The 19,165-nt window shown below is 54.9% G+C and overlaps 1 protein-coding gene across 1 annotated transcript; it reads right to left on the minus strand.

Annotated features, from left to right (window-relative positions):
* Positions 1–10,052: 10,052 nt before the first annotated feature.
* Positions 10,053–17,475, minus strand: LOC119089951 (mRNA (2'-O-methyladenosine-N(6)-)-methyltransferase; the record flags this gene model as incomplete). Its single annotated transcript, XM_037212753.1, has 11 exons — positions 17,417–17,475; positions 16,898–17,078; positions 16,048–16,169; positions 15,655–15,809; positions 15,094–15,325; positions 13,916–14,178; positions 13,237–13,412; positions 12,541–12,681; positions 12,053–12,195; positions 11,191–11,460; positions 10,053–10,248 (listed from the first exon to the last, which is right to left on the minus strand). Coding segments are annotated over exons 1-11 (1,938 nt in total), but the record flags the coding sequence as incomplete, so codon positions are not given.
* Positions 17,476–19,165: the final 1,690 nt, after the last annotated feature.

Here is a 19,165-nt window from a genome sequence, read left to right on the forward strand (position 1 = left end):
AAGTCCGTGATTTGATCATGCCGGAGCCTTGTATGACGATTTCGGATATTACCCTTGCAACTAATAATTGTGTTACTCGTCTAGATTAAAGACATGTTCGCTAGAGGTTGACAAGTGAATATGAACGCTTAACGTATCGACTGCCGAGTGTGCTATCACTGACACCCGGACTTTGCACACGCCCCAGTCGGGTGCTTCGATCTCACATCAGTCATGACTACTTGTCTCCGGCGATTGGCCCGCTCTGGTGGAAGACCGCTGGAAGATGATGGTGAATGTCCTGTAGGCCGATTCCACATGTATCCCATGCATCGAGGAAGAGTTAATTTAATAGGCGGCCTGGGGGAGAAAGGAAGGCCCCGGTGTGCGTTGGTCTTTTCATTCCATTCCCCCCGCTGTCTTGGAAAAGAGAGGCCCCTGGCTTGAACTTGGCTCCTGTACGTTTTATCACCAACACCAGATATTGTTACTGTCATATAACTCGGTACTCCTAACATGAAGATGACAACCAGCCGATGCCCGACTGTCGTCCGGCGTCAAAATCAAGTGCGTGCTTTGAGCGAGGCCCCACATCACGGGAGCAAGCTCCGTTGCCTGGGAATTCCCTCTAAATCACATGCAATCACGGTTTTTAGAAACTGACCATCGGCCCCACTTCGCCACATAGCTAACAAGCAGCCAAATTAGTTGATGCGGGCCCGATATCGATTCCATACCTGATTCCATACGAGATTCGCGCTGTGACGAGATGTCGTCGCTGACGACGTTTCGCGCATGACGAGTGCGCTGCCCGCGTTCCCTATTCCTGACCTTTATGCGAACCCTGGCACAGCGGAGCACGGGAACCGCGACGAATCGGAGGCAGGGTTTGTTTGGAATTGCGACAGCGTGTCAGCTTCATGTTAAGGGCACTTGACTTCGGAGATGGAAACTCTTGTTATAATGTGCCCGTGCTTGGAACAATTCGCAGGAAGAGCGTGAGCATGACGCTGTGCCAAACATCAAATCTGTGTAAACATGCGTAATACGCCCATCTGCTCACTGAGAATTGTGTATGTACTCACTTCATTGTTTCCATTTGTCTTTTGTGTCGCACTTTTGTCTCAAAACCTTTGCCCTGGACTGATGACATGTTTCCGACGCTAGCGTTGCCCCCAACAGTAGCACAACACTTGAAAATTAGTGCCTGTTAGTTAATACCGTTATAGTTCAGTTCGAAACTGCTGCAATTAAGCTGCAATATCAACCTGCAGCTGAGTGGCAATCCACCACGCATATATGTGAATGCGCTTGGGGATTTCTTCATAGACAAAGCATGTTCGTGCACCGAGCCACGGGAGCGGCAGACGGAGCCGCTCGGAGCCGCTGACACCACAACGGCGATGCCGGCGTTCCACCTGCGCAGATTCGCCCTCTCACCCACTGCGCCCCGCTGTGCGTGACGTCGATGAACCCGACCCTCGCCTCTGCCGGCGCTGACCCACCCCATGTCCCCTCTTGGTCGCAGGAGTGAGGGAAGTTGTCATTAGTTGGGGGGGGGGGGGCATTTGAGGCGTTTCTTTTACTTACCTCCACAAGCCTAGTGCTAAATTATCTCAATCGTTGGGAAGTGGACTCGTGTCCTCAAATCCCCCCCCCCCCCCTAATAAGGCAGCAGTTCTCTCGCATATGCCAGGTCACATCGCCCTTGCCTCGGCGTCCTGGCTGTTACGCTGGTGGCGGGCGGCCGGGGGCGGTTGCTCGTTGCTGTGTGCGGCTCGAGAAGGGTGGCTGCGTTCCACAGGCGGGTTGGCGCGTAGGGAAGACACTCCAGCCCAATGGCCGTCCTGGCTGTAGGCCCGGGTCCCAACTCGCCTGAGTCAGCTCCTGGAAGTGTTCACCTTCGCGTGCTAGGCGCATCGGTGAGTGTGCGTTGTACGATATCATCTCTATTTCGTGCGTTGTGCTTTCCTGTGGCAGGACTCATTGTAGTTGCTCTGGTGGGTTTGATGCGACCGATGCACTCGAAGGGTGTACAGTGCTGTGCACCCGTGTTAAATGGGGGCGAAAATCCCCCTAATGTCGTGCATCCCTCCCCACCCAGTGGAGTGGAAACCCTCTCCTCTGTTAAATAAACCTCAGTGAAGTGAAGCCGGATTCCGCCATTGTGTAGAGCGTCATATAAGGCTTATTATGCATGGGCAAGAAATCTTGCTTTAAGCCTCGTCATTTTCGCCTCCTTGCATCGCCTCAGGAGCCGATGGTATATTTTTTTCAATTCGCATATATTCACTGTTATTTGACATGGCTGTTCTCATGATTATCGACCTCAATAAGCGGCATAATATAAACTCAGTTCTTTCAGCACTAAAGACCGTGTACATAAATTAGCATTCACATTCAGGACCTGGAACAATGATCTCACGTACTGAATATTGTCATTTTCAGGCCATCCTGCGCAACACAGCATGCTACGGTGTCTCCCGCAACGAGATGGAGTAGGTGCCAGGAAAATGGTTTCGGCGGAAGAGGCTGTGACGACGGAAGGAAACAGCGCGCTAACAGCGGCAGCAACGGCAACACACTATGTCCGTTCAATGCTCTAGTGATTGTCGCATCGGGCTTGACAACAGAAAAAGTACATTTTGTGCAACGATGCTGTTGCCGAGGCAATTTCGGACAACTACAATAAATTGGCTTATTATTGATGATATAAGGCGTATGTATAGAACAACGGCTATCCATCGATCAGATGGGATTTGAAAGGGAAGCGGTGAGGCCCAACTGGGACCCGTCTGGGTTGGTTACCTGGGAAACATCTTGGGTGGTCATATGGGTCCCATCCGGGCTGGTTATATGGGTCTCATCCGGGCTGGTTATATGGGTCCCAGCTGGACATGTCCATGTGAGTCCCAACTGAACATGCCTTCGTGTGTCTCAACTGGGCAGCCCATGTGGGCCCCATGTGGGCCCCATGTGGGTCACAGAACACAATGGCATGCACGTGATCCCACGTAGGCCCCAGTTGGATATGCCCATATGGGTCCCAACCAGGCAACTTATGTGGGCCCCGTCCAGTTTGGTGCCATATGGGCCCAGCATGGGCCACCCATATGGGACCCAGGTGGAAGCCCATGGCATGCCCACAGCGGTCAGTCCAGGTGGGCCACGCATGACTATCCAACTGGAACCCATATGAGTCCCACTTGGCCATGCTGGCTGGGTTGTGCGGTGTCCGAACAGCTTGGAATCAAAATTCCTGGATCCGCCGGGCCTAAATCTGTGGTTATTATCCCACCACGAACAGGTGGAGAACAAAAGTCGCTGGCACTTTTTCGGCAACCCGGAAAAAGGCCTAAAGGGTACACTAGATCAGTGCGACCTTCTACAAGTCACTGTCATTTTAGATGTCGAACAACTTCAATTGCGGTGATAACATTCTTGACTCGATAAACGTTTCAATAACATCGTTTTAGTTCGCAACACGATAAGGGCAGCAACTTGAGAGATGCTCGCACTTCTTACCTGCCTTTGTTTTTTTACACGAAAATTGACTCATTTCTAAGTAAAACTGAGTAACACCCTTGTTTGAAATGTTATTCGTTGACCTGGTGGCATCGAAGTGGATGTTATTGTGTTCGTTAGGTCCACGGCTATCGATTGATCAGTAGGGGGTCCAAGTGGCAAGGGGTGGATCACTGGCATGCTCTCTCCATTTAAGCACTGGCAGAAGCCCGTATGGGCGTCTAAGAATATCGTCACATGTTTCATAAATCCAGAACCCTCCACCCTCCTCCATTGCTAAACGGGTTCCTATACCTACATCAAGTCCTCAAGGATATTGACTACGCTCACCAACCGTTTCGAATTCATGGGAAGGTAGCTTTTGGGCGGTCATTGACGGTTTCCGGGTTTGAGCAACACATAGAAACTGCAATCGCCTAATCCACGCTTCATTAAAATGAATTCAGCTGTTTCGCCAACTCACAAAATTTACAACCGTCTAATCGACGTTCGTGGAATTCGCATTTCGAATAAAAGGCACCTGGTTAAACGACCACTCCACGGGTTTCCATTCGTCTGTCATTTGAGAAAATCTTGACATTGTCATTCGTTTTATTACAATGCCCGGCAGTTACTTTTCCACTAATGAGGATTTCGCTTGAATAGACTTCGACAATCTACTTGTCAAAATGGCATGTCATGCACGTGCATTTCACCTTTAAGTCGTCTGACTGTCGACAAAATGGCGGCAACAAAAACGTGACAGCAAAAAGAGTCCGGTTTTTTCAGTTCGGCAATATAGCTGTTGGCTGAACGCAACCCGGCAACTTAGCCTGGGTCCCACTGACCCACGAGGTTCCGTACAAATCATCACGTCAGAGCATACCGCATAGATCCGCAGTCCGATTTCCGAAAGTGCTTGCGTGCTACTTAGCCCTGCAGGCTAAAATGGGTCAATATTATCGCTTTAGCAGAAAAAAGATAGTGTATCGTGTGATATCTGGTTACAAGCCATGATCGTACAATCCGCATGATAATTCAATGAAGGAGTTCGTGAGCTGAACGGCGAGATTTTGTCAAGCGCCCGCGATATGAAGGTTCTACGGTTTCGCTTGGCAGAGGCATCCGAACTCCCTTTTCGTACCGGACTTAACCCATTCTTTTTTACACCCCGACGCTTTTCAGACAAGCAAGGTCGTTTGAGCCGATGTAGGGACGCCATGCGTTTTTGCAAACCTACTGAGAAATTCGCGCATCTTAAGAGAGCTACGCGTAAAATACAATCATTGCACTGGTCAGGCGACTGGATGGGTGCCCAATCCCTCGAAGGGAGACTAGTCCTTTTCCCAAATCCTTCGGCTCGCACTTGGTATGGGATTAATGGCGTCAAATGCCCTCACAGGTGTTAAAGGCCAAGGGTTCAAAGGTGGCGGGCATGTTCCCGGTTCCTCTAATCGCGCTTTATTTCCCGCCACGTTTGATGCGTGAATTACCCTGTTTACATGGGCAGCTGTGATTCGAATTAAGCCGGGACCCGTCCTCGATCCGAACTATCCGGCCCATGTATACACTCACGCGCCGTTCCGCTGATTCGAATCGTGCGCCGGAGGAAATCCCTTCCCGTGAGAGGATCATCCGTTCAGGAAGGGATTTCGTCCGAAGTATCGGCCGTCAGCTGTCTAAACAAAAAAAAAAAGAAAAATGCCTGGCGCACGCAGTTCTGTTCATAGCCATTTCAGCTTTGTGCGGTGTTACCGCTTTTCCACGGGTTTTTAGCTATTGCTCGAGACGGTTCAAGTCCAAGATGGTAAGGGAAAAGAGAAGGAAGGTGAAGTTGACATCATGCTGCTAAAACTACTCTTATTATTGAGGGCCTTGAGTGGCTAGCAGCACAGAAATGCTCACGTAATTTAGCCTTGCTAGGCGCTTGATCTATGCAGACAGCAGGCGTCGACGGTGTTTGGTGCTATCTTTGCGCCTAAAGGTTAGATTAGCTTACATCTGGGGCAGGCTCCATGCGTCCAAAAGCCAGATGGAGGTAATATGGTTATTTTATATAGCTTTGACTTGTTCTCATTTTAATTTTTGGATTGTTCAAAATTCTTGCAGAGAATGCCTCCAAGTTTCGTTCATCAAGTTAATACCTTAAGTCCCCAGGGGTGTTTTTGCAGATGTTCCGTAAATTAGGATGCTGGTTGCTTGTCAGTTAATTTGCGTGAGAAAGGTAGCTTAAAAATTGCTGCATGACATGACGGATGAACAAGTATAGATCATTGCAGTCAGCTCGGAATGTGAACTTTTTAATGGTAGGACCGAAATTGCCCAATGACGGGGTCAAAACAGCAAGAAAGCAAATGTGAACACTGGATGAAAATAGTTGTCATCATTACTCTGCTAAATCCAGGTTTGTGCATTTCATGTGGGAGAAAACAGTGCATAAACTAAGTAAACCCAACATAATGCCACATGATAAGCAGAGAACATCTGTGGTGCACATCATTACCTGTTTTTGTACTGGTGAGTAAATATGTTACCTTGGTGCTTTTTTGTGACATGTATCTTTGCAAACCATGAGCTGGATAATTGAGCTGTTGTTGTAATTAATCATTTGTTATGAATTTTGAGCCCAGATTGCTTTTGTCATGACAGCTCTGGGGCTGGTTCACATGTTATGATCTTTGGACTGTGCGAACACAGCTGTTTGTGCCACCTAGCCATCAGTCCATATCAGCCAATGCTGTTGACTGCAAGGATATCAAAGCAGTTTTTCAACCCTATTATGTCAAGAAAGCAAATAGCTGCATTCTGACTTGCCAGTCCATGCCAAGTCTAAATGGCAATGCTGCCCTCAGGTACTGATGATGCATTGGATGGGGAAAGACAACATAGTTACACAATTTTTGCCACTAACTATGTAGCATTCATGAGTCATTTCTGTAGCTTAGCTCACTGTTGCAGGCTGCTCATAAATGCATTAGTGTGGGAGTAGGTAATGTGTTTCTTGGGCTGCGCAAAGTAGATGACATGATGCTGGGTGGCATACTGATATGAGTGTGGTAAGTTTGTGAGTGTCATTGGCCAGTACAAGGAAATACTGATTTCCTGCTAGCCAAAGTTTCCCGCTAGTAAAAAATTGCATATAACACTGCTTATGTGACAGATTTGGCAGTGCTGACTGCGCAACTCTTGTGTTTCAAGTGTTATGGCTTGTGCTGTAGCTATAAAGCCTATGAGTCCCGCACATATCATTTTTCCAACGGAGTCCATCTTCCTCCTCGCCCTCAAAGCTGTCTCGCGCCCACCATGGCTCGTGACATTCGCCATCCATACGCAGAGTACCTGCTTTTTTCTTCTTGTTTTGTTCAGTTCGCCTCAAAAGCGCAGTTTTCGCCCATAATCCGTTCCTTGATTCGAACTAAGCGGGATCGAACTATCGACCGTTAATCCGACGTAAAGCCGGTTTCGCCCATGTAAACGCCCCTCGCCGAGAGGGTTAACGTCGCATGATCCGTTCCGATCTTAATTCGAATTATCCTCGGCTGCCCATGTAAACCGGGTAAATTTGTCTACGAGAGAAACCACGAACCACTAGACTTCTTTTGAATGTTGATAAACTGTCCGACGCTCATCTCAGAAGAAAATCATTGGCAAGCATTTACCTGAGTACTGAAAGTATGATCTCCAGGCTCTAATGCTCATGAGTCATGTCCTAGAATTCACTGACTCGCGCGCATTCCGGTCAAAACGTTGCACCAAAGAACGCGTCCAGTCATCGCCAATCCATTATTTTCCGTAACGTTTAATACGAGCCTCACGATGAGCAGAATTACCGGCCTTTCGGTTTCTTAACAAATCCAACCACTCACTATTACATTATATGTAGTCAGCCCAGAAATTTCGCTGAAACTTGGCCTACGCGGGATGATCTAGGACATGGGGTTTCACTGTGCAATTTCTGGCTCCATCCGCCGTATAACTGAATAGTGACTGGACGATTTGGAAGTGAAAGCCTCGGGCAATGCTGTGCCGGGAGAATGTAACGTCCTAATCGCATGGGGTTCAGCGGGTACATCCTCTTGTTCATTTGATGCAAGCAATCTACTTGCTGCCACTTGCACGTTTGCTCACGTATTTCACATGCGAGCTGGCTCCCGCCTCGACCGTCACCTTGCGTCCGTGGTGAGCTCAGAGGGCTGAGGCGGCGGCGTGGACAGATGCGTTGTCAGGATGAGGGATAAAGGGAAGCACAAGTGACACGCTGGGCAGCCTGCGGTGCTCATTTTTGTTCGTCTCTTTCAACCCTCGGTCCCTTCCACCCTAGTAGCACCCGCCACTACTCCAATTGATGCAGATAATATGCCAGCCCCTGGAGGGCATGCGGAATTAGGCCAGTCAAAATATTTGACCTAACTCACTCAACTGTCGTTGTCGACCGCTATCCCCCACCCATCCCCCCCCCCCCGACGTGGCGGCGCCGCACCACACTCACCAGTGGTCTGGCACCAAGGATGGAATGTGTGATGGGTATCACGCCAGGTCAGCATATCGGCTTGCAGTGCATATCGTGCATATGATCTTTGCGTAGGTAGTCAAACGAACCTTATTCCGAGGAACATTTGCGTAAGTGTTGTTCACCTACCTGCATGTAATGCATATCCTTACGCACTTTGGCACAGGCACTATTGCCAAACAAACTTTACCCTAACAAGCACTTGTGTGCCGCATTCAACAGCATGCGAATCTCACAATATTATTCCAAGTTCCTGTCTCGCGAACTTTATCAAACTTGCGTCGGTATACGAACGTATGCGTGTGTACTTTTGCCATACAAACCGCACCAGTCGCGATCATCGCGCCCGAACCGGTTTCAACCGCACTGCTGCGCTCACGACCACTTTCGTCAGAAACTTGTCGTTCCCAACAATTTACCAAGCCAAATTTATCCAACGGAAATTTCCATAATCCACTTCCACTTTCGATGCCGCGAACATGAAGTCCCATGTACTTCATCTTAACAAACTTAAGGCATGCGAAATTTGTCCTACGAACGATTGCCACACGAGGTTCTACTATGGTGCTTTTGTCCGCAGGCTGGCCGGCAGCGCCCCTCGATAGCGTCGGCTCGGCCTTCATTGGCGCCACCTGGAGTATGCTGGGGTTCCATGCGGGACTCGCCGCGTTCTCCCGGCGGCAGCAGTGAGGACGCAGTGGTCCGAGCGTCTGACCTGACGCGAGACATGGGTCGGCCGCCCAGCCCTGCGTCTCAGCCATCGGCGCTGACACAGGGACACATGGACGAAGGGGCTCCGGGACGCGGAGGGCCGTGGGACATAGGGTCGCGAAGGGACGTGAGACCCATGGACGCCGGACATAGCGACGCGGGACGCAGGGACGCAGGGAAACGGACGTGAGACAAAGGGACGGGGACACGAGGCGGCGGGGGCACAGGGACGTGGGGCCCAGGGACGCGAGACCCAGGGACGCGGGACGCAGGGACGCAGGGAAACAGACGTGGGGCACAGGGATGTGGGGACACAGGGATACGAGATAGAGGAACACGGGGGCGCAGGAACGCTCGGGCGTCTGCCCAGTCCGTCCAAAGCTGGCCTGACAGAGGCGCGTCCTCCAGACGTGGCTATATTCCCGTCCCGCGCCCACAGCGGAGTCCAGTAATGCAAGCTGCATGACGGCTGGACGTGGCCCGCGGCTCAAAACGCTGGCATCAAACAAACGTGTGGTCCGCAGCCACCAGTATGTTAACCGTAATGATATGTTAAAACTACGCTAATCAAATCTGACTAAAAAACGGCCGCAAACGATCTAGACGTGACAAGACCGCGAAACAAGACGAGCACACCACCTGGTAGCACGGAAACACGTCTGCAGCCTGAGCCGGCAGAAGCTAGATGCTATGCATGTAATGGCTGTGGTGACGCAAAACAGAGCACACCTGGTCAACGTAAGCCCGACGGCTGGCCCACGGGCAGCCCCTCCCTGACGCGAGCGGAGCACTCGCACCCCTCACACACCCCCAAACCCACGCTCGACCACAGCCCGCCCGGCCGGCCAGCAATATAAAACAACTTGCAGTGTAAAAATATAAAACAAGGCAACTCTTTCCGGGGATGCGGAGAGCGACAGCATCTGACAGTAGAGATATTCGCTTGGAACGGCGCGACACCGGTACACCGGGTCACTCCGACACGCCACGGAGGACACGAGCGCAGACACACCCCTCCCACGGCGTTCATCCGCCGCGCGGGGCACCTTGTCGCCGCGCGGCGCCGGCTCAGCGCCCGGCCAATCAACCGGCGGCAGCGCACCGGCCACCTCAACCGAAAACAACGGCGCCACTCAACTAAAACGCGGTAGCTTTACAAGCTGCCGGCCTGGCACATGTACTTTGTACATACAAACGGCGCCACCGGGCGCAGTCCTCCTCACGCCGAGACGACGTCGGGCCGCGGCTGCCCGGCCGACGGCGGCGCCGACACGGCCGGCGCTGGCGCTGGCGCTGGTGCCGGCGCGGGGCCGGCGGCGGCAGGGGCGGCGGCGCCGGCGGCCGCCGGGTCCGCCGGGCCCGTGCTGTCGCGCCGGCCCGGCGACAGCAGGTCCTGTCGGTCCCGCTGCCGTTCGCGGTTCGGCCGGAACGCATCCAGGAGGGCATCGACGCGCTCCTTGGTAGGGCCCCAGCGCGCGTGGCCGGCGTCGTTCTGCAGCCACACCACCACCGTGCCGTTGCCCGAGCGCATGGTCGAGTCGGCCCTGGCGGCGCGAGGGACGCGTCACACGGAGTCGGCGCGCCACACAGCACCGACGCGGAGTCGCACGGTCAGGGGGTCATCACTGGCATCCTCAGACTCGACGAATCACGCGCGCGCCAGGTGTCATGGGATTAGGATGGCAGCATCCGACATGGACTACTGGACGGGATTGGACTTGGTTGTCTCCTTAGGACAATTCCACACGAGGCACCGGCTATATGTTAGGGAAGGTACGAACTACATGTGACTCATATATTACTTGTCGGAACATTGCGCACAGGACGCAGCTACGGGTAAGCCAAGAGCACGAACTGCCATCCGAAGAGTTTTCTGCGTCAGGAGCATCAGCAAGTAAAACGGCCTGTGTTGCGGCTCCCCGCGGACCCGCCTGGCGCAGGCGCACACGAGGTAGGAACTCAGCCGACAGCCGTGGCGCTGAGAGGAACGGGGAGTGCCGCGCGCCGCGCACAGCCACGGGGAGCGGGTTACCTCGCGAACGGGGGACGAGAGGTCGGACAGAAGGCGGACCGGGACCTGGGCCGGGGCCGGGGCTGGGGCGCCGGGTCAGGACGGTCGCTGAGGAGGCCAGGGTGGCCCAGCAGGCAGGGTTTGACAGGTGGAACAGGACGGCACCCGGTCACGCCACCCGGACGGCACTGCGAACAGCGGGCAAAATCACGCACACTGGCTGGGGTGACGCACACAGCGGCCAGTAACGTTCACGCGGCTGCGCGGCGTGCGGGGCGGAACTGATCGTGCCCACTCGTCAGCCTCGTTCCACCCCTGCACACCCACACACGTCACCCACTGCCTCGCCGTCTTAACGTGCTGTTCGACACCCTGAGCCCACCCATAGACTCATCGCGAGACCGCACAAACCCGGCGGTGCGCCTACAGGCGGCGGTCGCCAGCGGCGGGCCGGCGCGCCGCCCTCTCACCGCACCTGCAGAGCACGTGCTGGAAGCCGTGCCGGTAGTGGTGCTCGAACGGCGGCAGCGTGATCTGACGCCGGTTCCAGCGGCTGGACTCCAGCCGGCTGAGCGCCTGCGGCGCCGGGTCGCGCCACTCCGGGAAGAACACGACGAACGACAGCGGCTCGGGCGTGTGCGACAGCAGCCGCTCGAAGTGGTTGACGCTCGCCTCCATCAGCTCCTCGCAGAAGGGCGGGTTGGCCTCGAACGAGCCGTGTGTCGGCTTGAAGTCCAGCACCATCCTGGCGGCCGGGCGAGGGAGCGTCAGCGCAGAGACACACACGCCGCGGCCGACGGGGCGGAGCGACGCTGCCCAGCTCCGTAAGGCCAACGGAACGGACAGAGTGCCCCGCCAGTGTGAGTTTTACGATGAATCGAAAACGCCGCACCGGCTTAGTGGCCTGCAAAGGCTCAACACAGGTAACACTCCTTTAAACGCGGAATTAGGCATTTGTTCGTGTGACGTGGCCCGAAGTGACCACGTCCCATCACGAGCGATCCTGTCGCGGTCATTCGTGACATACAACTCTGACGACCACCATCTCGTGATCACAGCCATCGTCACGCGGCCCGGATCTCCATGGGGTGCGTCAGTCAGTCGGAGGTGCTCCATCCGCCAGCCTGACCACGCAGACACCGCCGCTCAACGCCAACCGGACGGGGTGAGCCCGTCGCGCCACGCATCGTGCGCCATCAATACGTCACGGCAGTCTGGACCACGCCCACTCGCGGTCCTAAAAACACCGCCACTGACTCCGCACCGCCGACGCCTCTCCGCCGAGCCCGGCGCACAGCAGCACTCGGCCCCGGCCGTCGGCGGCGGCCGGCACTCACCCGCGCGAGCCGAAGTAGCCGTCCGTGTCGGGGAAGGCCGAGCAGTACTGGCGGAAGTAGCAGTTGAGCGGCGACGCGAACAGCTCGAACGTCACGCCGAAGTGTTTGTGGAGGCACTCCAGCACGGTCAGGGGCAGCGCCGCCTGTGGGGCACGCCAGGCGCGGGTCACGACCGGCGGGCGCCGGCCGCCGGCCAGACTAGAGCCGGGCGCGGCACTAACTCAGCGGCACAGCCAGGCGATGGCTACGTTCGTTGGACATGCCCACAACACATTCTCCACAAAGGTCAACCAACAAGCCTCTAAATCACACAAATCGATCAAGCGCTCAAGCACTCGACTCGAGCATTCAACCCTGGAACATCGCCGTTTTACGCATATGTTCCCCTGCCCCCTCCTGCTAATGCTCGCCCCGGCGCATACGTCCGTTACCCAGCATCTGCTCCGCCTCGGCCCGGACCTGGCGGCAGGGTCGGACGCGGCGCTCACCTGCGTGGCCTGGGTGGCGGCCGACTCGCCGCCGCCGGACGCCGCCCAGAACGTGGTGTACCGCTTCAGCATACACCACACCCGCGGCAGGAACGAGTCGAGCTTGCGGTCCTCGGCGCAGCTGTACCGGTACAGCTGGTCCTGCGGCGGCGGCGGCGGCATCGGCGGCGGTCAGGACCCGTCCAGCACGCGGGCCCAGCGGACCCGGCGGGCACGGCGCGACAGGGTCCAACAGCCGCCTACCGACCGACGGCCAAAGCCGCACAGGTCACCGGTCCCCGCCCGCCGGCGGTCCCATTCGGCCGGTCATTCCTGAGCTTCCGGCCCTCGCGGCGGGGGGCGCGGGACCGTATACGTAAATCAAGGGGCCATGCGTTCAGTGCTCCCTGCAGGAACCCAGGAACACCGGAACACAAGCACGAGTGAACGTCACGTTACCGACGTCACGCAGTTCTCAGCGTTCGCAGAGGATATTGCGAGAGCTTCGGCTATCCCGAACAGTACGCAACGCGGCTATACAGTGTCCACTTCTGTCACATATGACAGAAGTGGACGCTGCACAGCAACTTCTGCCAAGTATGGCAGCTGCACAGTGTCCGCTTCTGACGCCCCTGATCCAAGGGGAGACACAGCGCGCTCGTGACGGACCCGGCACCGCGCGCGTCTGACCCGCGAGCCCCGGCGGCTCCAACCCACCAGCTTCTGCAGGTAGACGGTGTTGACTTTGAGGGCGTCTCCCTTGTAGCGCAGCATCATGGTGTCCTTGTCGTGCAGGTACTCGACCTGGGGCAGCCGCGGACAGGCCAGCGCGTACTGCACCGGAAAACACCAGACCTTGCGCGGGTTCTCCACCGTCAGCGACGCGTTGATCTCTGCAACAAGGACGGGCCGATGGAGCGTGCTCACCAGATCGCCCACATCACGACCGAACACGCAGCATCGCCACGGAAGGGGGAGGCGCGCCGCGGCACGAGACCGCACGCGTCACTGCCAGACACACGGTCATCACAGAGCAGTCATCAGCCATTCTCCGGGACAGCCATCATCATGGTGATTTGCAACGTCACGGGACAGACAGCCAGTGTCAACACCGTACTCGGCGCCCCCCCCCCCCCCCCCCCCCCTCCAGTGACGCCATGGGACAGCCAGCGGCATCTCACGGGCCATCCAGCGTGCAGCGGCGACAGAAGGAGCACGCACCCCACTCACAGGGTAGACAAACAAAATAATATAAATGCAGACCCTAGACGCACCGACGACGTGCCAGGATGACGTGTCACCAGAGCGACCCCTCGCTTTCCAGCCACACGCCTTGACGGGTGTCGTCAGCCCTCCCGCGCCAGGCGTGGCCGCCAGCGCCGTCGCCATCACTCACGCGTGATGTTGTTCTCCTTGAGCAGCTCCCAGTGCCGGTCGTGGATCTTCTTGGCGTAGTCGGCCGACAGGTTGTAGATCTTGAGGCAGATGGCCTCCACCGACTGTTTGGCCGCCTCGGTGAGGTGCGGCTGGCACTGGCGCTTCAGGTGCGTCAGCCGCTCCTGGAAGTCGTCGAACGAGGCGCCCACCGTGCGCCGCAGCCACGTGAACGTCTCCTCCACGTTCCACTTGATGATCTTGCGGCTCTCCGGACTGGCCGTACTGGCGACAGGCGGGGCAACCGTGAGGTCAACCGGGGCGGCGGTGAGGACAGACAGACAGACGGGACAGGCGGTGAGGACAGATGGGGTGCGCTGTCCCAGTCCTTGCGGGCAAACCGGCCGCTGACAGGCATGGTTCAGCTGCCTGATGGCCACGGTGGATATGCCATGGGCGGAAAGTCGGCTACCTAGCACGAGTAGCCAAAATCTAAATCGTCGTGAAGCGTTATTGATTAACCAGGATTGCAAAGTATTACCCAATGTAGCTCACCTATTGTTCGCTGTTGAAAAATGCAAGCCGTTATGTCTATAAACGGAGCCCAAAAAACACGAGGCCGATGGAGTGCCAACAATATATCGGCTGGTTGGTGTAATGCAGTCCGGGATCCCGTGAGGCCCATGGCACCTTTCCCACAGCTGACACCGAAACGAAATGATCGCAACTGGTTTGAAGTAAAATACTTGGAAACATGGTAGGAGCGAGTTAGAAGCCATTTGTTAAGGGTAGCTGGTGACATTTCTCCATCCATGCCGGTGGATTTCGGAACACAGCCGTACGCCCTAGAAATTATATATATATATATATATATATATATATATATATATATATATATATATATATATGTGTCAACGGCAACAAAACGCAACTATCGCATTCACATGGCAACGCAGCGTAACATTCGTAAACTATTCGAATTCTAGCCACATCTAAACCAATGACATCTCAACAGTCAAAGTCTGCGCTCCAGCAAAACCACCGCCTACAACACAGTTTCCCAGAGCACGATGACGCATAGGATGAATTCTCGCCACGCCTCCCCCGTGGTCACGTGTGTGGGACATCCGCCGTCCACGCGTCTCCGGGGACGGAGGACGGGGGGGGGGGGGGGGGCGCGAGTCGCACGCGGCCTCTCACCGGGACTCGATCATCTTCTTGGCGGCCTCGCAGTATCGGGAGAGCTGCTTGCGCGCCTCGCCGGTGAACTTGGGCTTGACCAGCTTCATCGGCAGGTCGTTCATGATCTCGCGATACATGGACATGGAGATCTCGGGGAAGCACTGGGAGGGCAGCAGCCGGTCCGTGCCCGTGTCGATCACCTTGCGCTCCATCAGCCAGCGGCTGAACGAGCCGGCCGGCGCGTCCACGCCTGGCGGGCCAGGTCAGGTCAGGTCAGAAGAGCTCCCGGCTGCCGCATAGGCGGACACACACGGACACCAGCGAACAGCCAGAAATTCCCACGCCACGAGGTGATGACGAAGTGGGCCGGCGAGGCCCAGCGGCGTGCCGGCGGCGCGACGGCGGCGGTGAGGCGGCCAGCGGGCTGCGACAGCGCGTCGGAGGCCAGCGCTCCGGGACCGGCGCGGCTTCTCACAGGAGCGCACCGGCGTGCCGAGCGGCACCGGACCTCACCGCGTCAGCACGTGCTCAGCTGCTGACGGCGGCGCCCCCGGCCGGGAGACCGGCGCCCGCCCTCACCTTCGCGACTGTGGCAGAGCTCCTGGTAGCACTGGCGCAGTTTGTTGGTGAGCTGGGCGCGCATCACCTCTATGTCGGGGTGCGGGTGGGGCGTGGCGATGGGCGGCCGCTCGAAGATGACCGCGTTCGTCGGCACCTCCAGGTCCCAGGGGCCGCTGGCACGCACAGAAAGCAGGTCAGCTGATGAGCGCTACGAGGCGGCCTTTCGCAAGAGCACCGCAGCACGCCTACACATCGCATTGAAGGACCAAGAAAGATGGATCCTACTCAATCCACATTTTGTGTACGGAGGTCATATGACGAACACACCGGACAACTGATCCTCGACAATCATGACAAAAGAGCGCGGGAGAGGATGGAGGCCGGCTCGCTGACCGCGCACGAGGCACTCACTGGACGACGGGGATCCGTTTGTTGGCCGGTCCACCGAACTCCTCGGAGGCGCGCCTCTTCAGCCCCTGGCCCGAGTGGCCCGGCTGACCCATGATGCCGAGCGGGTCCGACACAGGGTCAAACTGCCGGCACGGACGCCCGTGTGACACCAGTGGAGACACAGCGGCCTCTGCCGGGACGCAGCCGCGCACGGGGGCAGAACACGCTGCCAGCCGATGTCACGCGGTCGCGGCGAACGAGAGGACGAATGGTGTGAGTGGAAAAGAGACCCACACGCCGCAATCGTGGCCATGCAGCAGACATACTGTATGAGCATGAGAAATAATGCAACCAGCTAATGAACAAGTTTCTAAAATATTTCAATCGTCGTCGTCGTCGTTGTCATTGGGGTTTTACGACGCACTCAGTTGCTAAGCCTATATGGTGTCGCCTGCCTCTCATCCTGGCAGGAAGGGTGGGAACCACAGTAAATCAACCCCCCCCCCCCATCTCTGGTTTCCCCAGAGACGTAGTGGTTAACGCAGACGCGTCAACCACCGCACTTTCGGCCCCCCAGCCTGACCATTGTCACAAACCATAAAACTTGACACCAGATCAAGGAAATAGTTGTGCTCACTTGTCAGCACAGGGTTTTTAACCACTTCAAATGCTTCAGTCCACTAACCCACGCACTATGCCCTGAGCGAGGTATCCCAACACTTACAGCCACCTCCACGAAACCTCACGGCATTAGAGGCATGGGCACCAGCTGATGGAAGCTTCAGCCGGACAGGCCACCCATCCCACCGCACCCCACCGCCCTCCCGGCCGACAGCACTGCGCCCGCGCCGCCGCCGCCGCGCGCGCGCACCTGCTGTCGGCCGTGCGCCGTGGGCAGCTCCCAGAGCGACTCGTTGGTGCGGTGGTTCCAGAAGTAGTGGCGGTTCTCGCGGCGCGACCAGAGCCGCCGCCAGCCGTCGGCCACCAGCTCGGCGGGCAGGTCCGTGTCGCCGGGGATGGGCAGCGGCGGCGGCGCGGCGCTCACGGGAGTGCTCGGACCGGCGACGCCGACCGCCGACGGCAGCGGCGAGCCGGCGGCGGCCGGCGACGCCGCCGCGCCCGGCTCCCAGCCGGCCGGCGGCCCGCTCGAGTTCATCGCTACCCAACCTGGGGGCAGGAGACGCCATGAGGTGAGGAGATGGTGAGTGGAGACATAGGGAGATCAGAAGTCATGGTGAGGGACCTGGGATGGAACAAGTGTTGAAAAAGTGAGGCAGTTACAGGAAATCAGTGGCTCAGGTGTAGGTGAGATATTTGTGTGGAGCACACATGCATATAGTTTTCCACTACCTTGGCACCCCGCTTGTTAACTGAGGTAATGTTTTCAAACCTTTTGGGCAGTATCTGCACACATTTAGCAGCATGGATAAGGCCACCTGGCGAAGTCATAGTTGGTAAAGCCATGTGCAGCAAACAGAAATAAAGGTGGTAACTTTTGTTTGTATCAATGCATTTTCATGTGACTACAATATCAATGGAATATATCTGGTTCAAGAAAACTCACTAGGTTTGAAACCTTTGAATTCATACTATCATAACATTCACATAAAAAAGCACAATATATTATAGCATTATGCTAAAAATATTTTTAAGACAACAATACTACAGTAATGTGATGCCTCTAAATCATGTCATGCTTTTCAGTGGTGGCAGGAAAAAGCAGGGACAATACATGGTCACTATGATCAATATGCCATCATGTGCCTTGTCATCACTTTTCTATATTGTTCAGTAACCATACAGAGAACAGTCCTGCAAGTGATATTCAGCCATGAAAACCATCAACTTAATATCTTTAACACAGTTAACTGAAGCAAACTGGCAGAGCCACTGAGATATATCATGCATAAATGTCTCTTTAGAACCATGACACACCTTGAATGCCAACTTAAGTTTAATGGACAGTGATGTATGATTGAACCTATTGAACCTAACATTTCAAACTGAAAATGCAAGTTATACATCCTTACATAGAATCAGACCTATACTCATTTACTGCACAAGTACATATGCATGCTTTGTGATCATTTTTCCCTCTCTTGTTTACCTCATCATGCATCACCCTGCAGACAGTACCAACAGTGTTCAAAAATGAAAGATTTGGGGGATCCGATTCAATGAATCAAGGGTCCACCACACTCAGCTGATGGCAAAACAACCCTGATATAACTGATGCAGCTCAATCAACTGATATCGACTATACAAGTATGGCCAATCCAGTGTGGCTGGCAATAATATCCCTGAGCTGGCCACAATCAGCTATATATGGGCAAAACGATAGCATCAGTGACTCAAATCTTCCCTGGCGCACTTTACCATGAAACTAAAGAATATGAACACGCAAGATTATCAGATAACGGCATTTTAAAATTTCACACGCACGATCCTCAACGGCCCAACTCGTACCGGGTTTTCAAACACATATAACAGGATGTGTGGCGACATGAAGGACCATACAACACATTTTACAAGTTCAATGCATCCTATTATGCACAAAGTTCAAAAGAAATTCAACAATGAAAGGTAGGATTTTCGAGCACACCTTATTTTGCACGAGACGCGGCCAGACGTAGCCCACAGCGCACCGACGCCATTTGCCTCTGACGATCGTGATCGTTATTTTGGTCACGTGACCGCTACAATGTACGGTATATCTTCTCTGCTGTTGAGTGCATCTTCTGTGGACGGACATTTGATTGAGATGTATGCAATGACATAATTCTTTCACATCAAAATCGATAAAATATTAAAAACTAGCATTCTAACGTACGCTGGTACCAACGGTATGAAAATTTCCCCAAGATACTATTCCAACCACGTAACCAGGCAAAAGGTTGTGGCTGCCTGGACGGCAGCTGAAAGTATACGATGAGGTACGGAATAGTATGCAGTAAAAAATTGATGAGCTGATCATTTGGTGCCGTTAAAAGACATAAAATAGATCAGTCAGCATTAGAACGCTCTTCGGGATCAAGGAGGTCCTTTAACTCTAATAAATCAGCTGACGCACAAAATGAATATTTGTGCAGCCAGCTTGTCCCGAGACGAAGAACCTGTTCGAAGCAAAGAAGTAGCAGAG

The sequence above is a fragment of the Pollicipes pollicipes genome, unplaced genomic scaffold, assembly GCF_011947565.3.
Source record: "Pollicipes pollicipes isolate AB1234 unplaced genomic scaffold, Ppol_2.1 Scaffold_3087;HRSCAF=3621_pilon_pilon_pilon, whole genome shotgun sequence".
Taxonomy (NCBI): domain Eukaryota; kingdom Metazoa; phylum Arthropoda; class Thecostraca; order Pollicipedomorpha; family Pollicipedidae; genus Pollicipes; species Pollicipes pollicipes.